At 31.0% G+C, this 9,384-nt stretch overlaps 1 protein-coding gene across 10 annotated transcripts in view; it reads left to right on the top strand.

Annotated features, from left to right (window-relative positions):
- The window catches only part of LOC117117650 (rho guanine nucleotide exchange factor 6-like), a 74,683-nt gene extending 67,962 nt beyond the window's left edge, over positions 1-6,721 (top strand). For 7 of the 10 annotated variants that reach the window (XM_033262029.1, XM_033262033.1, XM_033262028.1 and 4 more), the window contains one exon: positions 2,216-6,721. In XM_033262029.1, coding sequence (XP_033117920.1) covers positions 2,216-2,390 — 175 coding nt within the window. In that variant the 3' untranslated portion in view covers positions 2,391-6,721. The remainder of the gene's footprint in view (positions 1-2,215) is intronic. The other 3 variants (XM_033262038.1, XM_033262035.1, XM_033262036.1) reach the window with 3 other exon arrangements.
- Positions 6,722-9,384: the final 2,663 nt, after the last annotated feature.

Genomic DNA, 9,384 nt, shown 5'->3' on the forward strand with positions numbered 1-9,384 from the left:
ATATATGGTTATTTTTTTATTCAGTTTTGTAAATTTCTGTTGGTGTATTCTTGTTTTTCAGTTAGCGTCTTATATTCACTTCATTGTCTTTCTTATAGTGACTTTTGTATTTCACTCCATTCCTTGTAGATATTTCACTATCTATCTTACCTTTGATTTTTTTTATCTGTTTAATTTTTCATCATGCTTTTATCATAACCATTTGCAAGTAAATTTGCATAAAATATATACTTTTGTGTAAAAAAAATTGTCTTTTTGAAGCAGTACAATTTTTCTATGTGTATCTAGGTATATGAATGTACATTTTTGTTATAAAAAAATGTCTTATCTCAATATTTTTAAATTTTTTTCCTAAGATGTTTTATGTAATTGTTATCGCACTTTGATTTTTTGATAATTTGGTATTTTTTGTTACAACGGTTCTTCGGTTATTTAGTTTTTATCCAGTCAAGGTTATGCACACAGGATTGACTAACTATTCACTTTAATATACTTTCACCGGTGTGTTGAAAACTAATTGCAGAAAATTGTCGTATTCATTATATATATTTGCAAAATTGATTTGTGAATGTTATCAGTCATCTAGTAGATATTTAATAATGACAGATAGTAAAAACTAATCAGAAACTGGAACTTACTATTAACGTTGAGTGATGTTTCGTCCAGCATCTGAACTTTTTCAGATCACTGACCCATTGGATTGCCACTCAATGTAGAAGTTCCAATTTCTGATTTAATCACTATTTAACATTATTTGCAAAATCATTTTGGATGTCACAGTTGGCGATTAATAACCTTATTGTTCTTACTTTACCACATGTGTATTATAAAGTTGAAGCCTAGATTTTCACCAAATATAATTGGGTATATCCAACAAAATTTAACAGTAGTGCCCAGTTTTACAAAATCCATCAGTTTGATGTAAGGACTCCAAATGTCTTTGAAATTATCAGTAATATACAAAATGTGGTATTTTGGAAAAACTGAGCACACCAAAATTTTATTGAATTTCTTAGTATTACCAAATCTAAATGTGTGGTATAATCAAGCAAACTAAATTAACAGTTTAACCAAATTTGTATATTTGGTATTACAAAGAACTTTAAAAATATCATTAAACTTCACAGACAATGCCAATAGTTGTAGGGTACCAAAACACTACCAAAATGTCATTGAAGTTCTTAGTTTTACAAAATATGTATATTTTGTGGTATAAATAAGAACTCCAAAGTGACATTGACATTCTCAGACAGTACACCAACAATATTCAGTTACTAAAACACCACCAACATGCCATTGAAGTTCTCAGTCTTTCCATATATCTGTGCTTTGTAAAATTAGAACTCCAAGGTGACAATTAAGTTCTCAGTTATTCCAAATGTATAAGTTTGGTCAACCAAGAACACCAAAGTGTTCTCAATTTTACCAAATCTTTTAAATTTGTTAGTACTGTATTACCTAGTAAGTAGGTTTGGTATAAATGCGAATGCTAAAATATCTTTGAAGTATTTTAAAATTTCCAAACACCAAGAAAAGGTTAGTCAATTATACCAACTGTGTAATTTAAATACAACCAAAAAGATCAAAATGGCATTGAAACTGTTACCAAATATGTGAGTTTGGTATAATTGATAGAATGTTGAGATCTTTCAGATTTGTTATTATATTCTAATGTTTTTCTTCCATGTAATATTATTTTATTTTGCACCAGTATTTGCCTGATTATGTGTTCATGTTAATTCATTCGTCAATGATTTTTTTTTTTTTGAATGTTGAAAGATACACAGTCTGTGGTGAGAATTAAGTTGTTAAACTGCTTGTACTAAATGTCTGTTTTTTTTTTTATAACTCTGTTATAACTCATTTGTTCAAATAAATCAATATTACAAAAACAAGCTTAAATTAAAAATAAAAATAGCTTACTTATCAATTGAAATTAAAACCAGAAATTGTTTTAATATTTTTTCAGCAATTACAATTAGTTTAACGATTTTAGAGAAAAATCCAATATTTAGCAAGAATTGAATTGGTAGTTTTAATTGGATATTAGTGGATTCTTTTCAGTATTTACCGCAGACTATATATCTTTAATTTGATATCACTATGGCAACTGTTATGTCATAGGTTTGTTTAACCATTATGTAGCTGTTACATTATAAGTATACTAAAGAAACATGCAAGTTCATAACACCCTTTCCTATATGTATATTTTCAGGAGTCTAGTTGATACTGTCTATGCACTGCGTGACCAAGTGAAGGACCTAGTCGATGAGACAAAACGTCTGAAGAGAGACTTAGACGAAGAACGCAAGGCTCGACGCAAACTGGAAATTACGATAAGGAAATCTTTTCGTAGTGTAGATCGTCACTCTAGTGATTCAACGCTATGACGTGATTCCTTAGGGTGCCGATAGTTAGAGACGTGTTATTCAATAGAGCTTATATTGTACAAATAAGATACGAATCAATAAATAATCTTTAGATATGCACGAACTGTAAAGTATGTAGAGATAGAGATTTTTTAAATACAAAATCTTCCTCTGATCTGGATTACAGTATTATTTTTTTTATCCAGTTATCAAGTAAAGCTCTGAGATGTTAATCTCCACAACCTGGTTTTAAAAAGGGCAATGGAAATTAGTTCATCGTAAAGATATACTGTCTATAGAGAATTACGTTTCTGACGTCAAAAAAAAAATCACTACTAAGCCAGCGCTACCCAAACAATCAGTATGGTTGAGTGCCTTCTTAGATGGGCTACAGTTCATGTAGCATTTTCAACTGATGTAACTTTCAAACAATGTATGTTTATTTTGGCATGGACAATGAAATATACATAACTAATATATGCAAAGTTTTTGTTTGTTTTGAAAACACTGATAAACTGTGGCTTGTAGCTGAGGAAGCACTGGGCTATAACGACAATTTGGTAGATAGTTGATCAGTAATAAACAGCTACTACATCGTACCATAACATGGTCACATGGTATGGTAACCTTGCAACATAGTACTCTGTTGAACTAACAAAATTGAACAATAATAGTTAAATGATGAAATTATTAGCTCTCTGTTAAAATGTAGTGATAAAAAAACTATATTCCTTGCATATTAACAGATCTGTAAAATATACTCAATTCCTTTGTGGTTTACATAGGCCCTTAAATTTGATGGCAGTCAGTTTAAGAATTTTTGAAGCAAAATATCTGTAAACGGAAACTTTTTTTTTTCAAATAGGCCCTCATTGAAAGTTGATAGCCTAATAAATTATTTTATATGAGCAGTTTATTCAATGTTTTAATTACAATTTTTAATGTTTTTGCAGATTTTAACACAGACTGTATATCTTTATTGTGGTCAGAATTAATTGGTTAAGACTGGTTCTTCAACTTAAACTCAGCTCAGATACTATCATAATGCCTGTATAAGTATGTGCTATGACATCATCTTACATGTAAAAGTGTGTGGTATGACATCATGATGCATATATAAGTGCATGATATGACATCATCATGCCTGCATAAGTGTGTGGTATGACATCTTCATGCGTGTGTGGTATGACATCATCATGCCTTTATAAGTGCATGGTATGACATCATGGCTGTATAAGTGCATGGTATGACATCATGGCTGTATAAGTGTGTGTTATGACATCATCATGCCCATATATAGGCAAATCACACACATTTCCACTTGACAGAGCTTAACCATTAGTGTTGCTTAAAGCTGTGTTTACATTGTATTAATTTTGACCAAGACGAATGGTCAAATCGTACTGCTGTTCGTACACCAAAGCATGCGATATCAGCATGCAGTCTGGAATATTTAACCGAGTCGTGCTGTACACATTGGGCTTTTCTGCTTAGCAAAAATAGCTTGGTTTTCACTCTGGGAAAAGTTCACACGGTTAAACTAATTTAACCAAAGGAGAATGTTACACATATTTTTCACACTGGATTTTTGTTGGTCAAGGGATTTAACACAATTAGTTGAAGCAAAATTAATCCAATACAAACATATGCTTAAGCCAATTATTTGGTCATGAAAACTGTTCAGATACATCCATAAAAAAAATATGATATAATACATGGTTTTTAGTCATGTTTGATTGATTGTATTTAAATATTGTTATTATTTTTCCCCGGTAAGAAATTATACTTTATAGGATATAGTTTGAGGTCAAGATGTGCAAAAATCTGAAATTAATTTTAATTGTTAAATCAATATTTCTAGTATACTGAACACAAAATCAGTGATTGAATTGCTTCCTTAATGATCAATGTTATAACTATATGTGATTCTGTAAAGCCTCTAGTAATTTAGGTTTAAATGTGTTTTTACAGATTTTTTAGACTGCTACTCTAGACTATGTTTTTGTATGTACCTAAAGTAAATTCAGTGTTTCATTTAGAACAGGGGAAAAACACAAGTTTTATATATTATATTTGTTGATATTTATTATGGAGAACCCATATCTTTGCAATTTGGCCTTATTAATACAGTGGCCAATATTGTTATAACATTGTTGATTAGCGAATGATGGATAAATGGACAATGTAAAATGAACTTCCTTATACATAAATAAGTTAACACATTGGGCTTAATCAACTGGCGTATTTTCATTAAGCAGTTGTTTTCGGTACATATCATTATCATTCAACAGATTCCAAAAATATGAACTCTGTTGGGGACAACAAATTGAACGTCCAATCGAGTAAGCCCACATGAATATGTATGAGCTACGTTCCATTAATTTCATGTTTAATGTTTTAGAATGATAAATTTGAGAAATCTTTACACTTTACTGGCAAAAAATTTAAGGATGCAAACGCTATGCCTCAATGCTGTATTCAGATTACGCAAAACCACAATTGAAACGTTTTTATGTAATCTGATATAACTTTTCGATAGATTGATTTCTTTCAATCGAACAGTTTATAATTGTCTTTATCCACCGAATACATATAATATTACATGCAAATTTATACAATCAAATAGGAAAAGGAAGGGGTTACCACTTTCTTAAACTTTTTTATGTAATCTGATTGTACATTTGGATGGATTCAGTCATACCATTTTTAATGTGCATGATACAATTTTCTCCATCCTCCGAAATATAAATACATGAAAATCTAATTTATGCAAGCAATGGTGGAAAAGAGAGGTTACCACCTGCACCACAATAAAGTCTTGGCCAGCTGTGCAAAAATTTTAAAATATAAACTGTTTCTACTCAAAATATTTGAGCTTCCAATAAGAAAAAATTATATAACAGATTCAGATTTTTTGGGGGACTGGGGTTTGGTGTTAATGCCACATTTAGGAAAATATTTATGATTGTCAGAAATGAAAGGCCAAAGATAACAAAAATAATGTTTTTCATTCCGCAATTTTTAGGTATAAAAAAAATGGCAAGGCCTTTTTTCATTTACTGTTTTTACAGTCACTCTGCACAGGCATTTGTATAATGTAGACCTTGGCCAGGTCTAGCAACACATGAAGGTGTTTATGTTCCTACATGTTTGAAAATGGGGACAAACACGTGACAAGACACCATGTTCTGTTTTTTTGTTTTTTTTATATGCTTTAATTAAGCTTAGTCTAAAGTATCGGGTTTTATGTGTGTGATTTGCCCATATTCAGGTGTGACATGATATCATGCCCACATGTGGGTATATGATATAATGCCCATATACGAGTAATATTGCTCATATATGGGTAATATCAGCCTGTATATGATATAATGCCCATATACTGTATGGGTAATATCATGCCCGTATATATATATATGATATAATGCCCATATATGAGTAATATTCTTGCCCATATATGGGTATATGACATGTCCAAATATGGGCACATCACACAAATTTGTCACTTTAAAATTGATAGCAAGGACAGAGCTTCAGAATCAACAATGTGTGGTACACATTTATATTTAATGAAACTGTCGCATATTTTACAACAATCATTAATGTTTCTTAAGCTAATTTAGATGTAGGTAGACATCACTTTTCATAAACTATGTAATTAATTAATAATAATTATTTGATATAATATTTAAATTGTTACAATTAGCTTGATAATAGTTCACATAATTTGTCAGTTTACTAAATGTTTGACTTGTTGACTAAGTTGGCTTCTGTTGAGTAATATATAACCTTTCTTTTGTAAACTTTGTTGTAACTTATTCTGTAGCAGGCCAACAACATCTTAAGCCGGGTGCATACTGCGGCCATCATGAATCTGCTCTGAGTGCTTGACGAAGTAACACCAGCTCCTGATTGTCTTTGGCAGTCAGAGTTGATCATCGTTAAAAAATGACCAGTCACTCGTGCCTCATTGCACTGTGGTCTTGATGGAATTAAGTTAGCAATGAAGTATATACCCAGCTTGAGATGCCATGGCTTTGTAATTTTACTTCCGAATGAATGGCTCTGTTGAGGTATGCTTCATCCAAGATCACTGCAACAATTTTAACCTGTAGACGGTGCTTTCATGTGTTGATGTAATGAATGTTTTTGCAACCGCAATTTTAGTAGCCTACAAATAATTAATATGGGTTTTTATTATTATTATTACTATTATTATTACTATTACTATTATTATTATTATTATTATTATTATTATTATTATTATTAAATGTTACTATTATCATTATTTTATTATTTTGTTAATGTAAGGTGAAAATAAAAGAAGCAAATAAAAACTTAGGAATACCGTACAATTTGTTTTAAAGTCTGCTTTTTAAAGTGTTTCAGTGAAAATCTACTAACAGAGCCTTCCTTTCAATTTCAGTGTGGATTTATTGGTTGTCACACTCAAATACAATCACATAAAATATATAATATTTAGTACAATAATAAGTTAATATACATAATGCAGAAAATGTGACTACAGGGTATTATGGAAATCTTCAAAAGAGCAAATTTAATTTACATCCAATGTGGTTCTGGACAATAATATTTCTGATGTAATACTGTAATTATATGGGCCTACAAGTTCAAAAAAAATACAAGAAGGAATATCTACAGTAAATTTACTTAATTATGAACATTGCTATATTTTATAAATTCAACTGTTTGTGGTAGGAAAAGCTGAAAATAAATAAGAAATGAATTGTGTTGGTTGGTTCGTAATTTAAGGTTGATATAACTAATTGACTCTTTGGCACATAGACCTATTCAGAGTGTCAATCGAACTTAACAACATGTTATTTGATATAATGTACAACTCCTTTGGTTAGGCATTTTTATACGTTGCAGCAATTGCCTTCTTTGACATCATCATCTAGCTTAGCAATAGCCAATACATTTGGAAACTTAAAGATGGTACCAACACACATATATAACTTAGACACAATAAAACTTCTAATCACCCCTATGAATACTAATGAGTAAACCAACATACCAATATAACAATTAACAGTTCCACCGGCATGATTGCTATTCTGCAGTCTCATTCAGAGCCTAGCACCTGACGATCGAGGAATTACCGTACCTCATGAAGCAGCCTCTAGTGCAATAAAGTGTTGAATTTGTAACCAAGCATCATCTTGTTTTGATTTTGTGTTGTGGTAACCAAGCATCATCTTGTTTTGATTTTGTGTTGTGCTCCTGATGCATCGAGCACTGTTGTTTTCTGTCTCTTATACACATCTATTATGTACTGCATGTGATCATGGCACCTACATCGGTGAAACCGGAGCTTCTTCTAGAAGTAGATTTGATAATCACAAATCATCAATCTGCACCGATAAGAACCTTCCAATAGCCACACATTTCAATTATCCTAACAATAACATCAATGATTTGAGATGTGTATTCATAGCCAAAACAACTTTAAATCTCTGAACGATCGCCACATTTCCGAACTCAAACTTATACTTAAACACAAAACCCACACCATAGGCCTCAATAAAGATGTAGATTTTCTCAGTGATTACAACTTCCCATACAATTAATTCTAACCACCTCTATTCAGTTCACACACAATTGACATCTGATATGCTTTCTCTATTAACACCATACCATTATTCATAATTATTCACTTATGTAGTTAAGTCCGCTTCCCACCATATTATTCTACTATGTACGCTTAATTTTGATTTTAATCTTTAACACCAGTATCTCAATATTTGACCGCTTTTATCTCTGTCAGATTTCTTGTATATATATACATAGTGAGACTGATCACAAGTAACAGCACAAGGGTTGACGTATTTCAGGAACATAATACAAATTAATATATTTATTTGAACACAAATATTTCGGTCGTCCCTGCATCCTTCTTCAGTGTGAACTGAACATACAACAAACTTTGCATAGAGTATATTGGCACATCAAGGAAGTAATTAGGCATAAATATTAGCATGACAAAATAAGGTGATGAATTGAATAACTAATTGTTTATGTGTGGTCAGATAGCAGATATAAATTGTTTGCCTACTAACAAATATAAATTCATTGGTCATTTGATATATTGGATTTAAACAAAATAGTTAATGAAAATATATAATGGTAATATTATTTAAAACATAGTAATGAAAATACAATTATGTAATAAAAATATCATGATAGTGTCGTGAAAGTGACGGGTTTTTGTAAAAATACATATTGTAGGTCATATAGTGATTAAAATAGTATAATATACAAGTAATATGTCTCGAGTGATATAAAAATATTTGCTATTTGGGCTGTAGGAATAATTAAGATGTATTATTTACAAAAGAGTAACCACTAACGAAGCCTAGGTCTTTGTTTAATCCATTAATGTGTGATTTCAGATGAAGGATCCAACGTAAATTCAGTACATCGTCGCTCCTTAAGGGAACGGTAGTTAGATCCTATAATAATGAACCTTAAATCTTTGATGGAATGGTCTGTAGAATTAAAGTGTTCACTTACGGGAAAACCCTTTAGTTTATCCCTGACAGATTTCTTGTGATTATTGATTCTTAAATTTATTCGTTGAGAGCTATGCTACACGATGTATTATTATGTCCTTTATTCGACCACTGTATTTACATTTCTTTGATGATTTATATATATGTATATAATTTAACAGTGTTAACGACTATCTTGATTTATATTATATGCAACTATTTGTTTCTAGCCGTACCTATTGTGTAATGGAGTGTATCTTGTGGTATTTGCTGTTCAAACATGGAGCCTCCGAGGTCTAATGGTTATGACGCTCGCCAGCGAGACGTCGCAGGTTCGAGTCCCGCCAGAGGCATTTTATTACAAAATTTCTTTATTCATTTATTTACAGGACTACATTCGTTGACAGCTATGCTACACGATGTATTATTATGTCCTTTATTCGAACACTGTATTTACATTTTTTTGATGATTTATATATATAATTTAACAGTGTTAACGGCTA

This window comes from Anneissia japonica, unplaced genomic scaffold (genome assembly GCF_011630105.1).
Source record: "Anneissia japonica isolate Jap-2015-1 unplaced genomic scaffold, ASM1163010v1 scaffold3334_len1275209_cov185, whole genome shotgun sequence".
NCBI lineage: Eukaryota > Metazoa > Echinodermata > Crinoidea > Comatulida > Comatulidae > Anneissia > Anneissia japonica.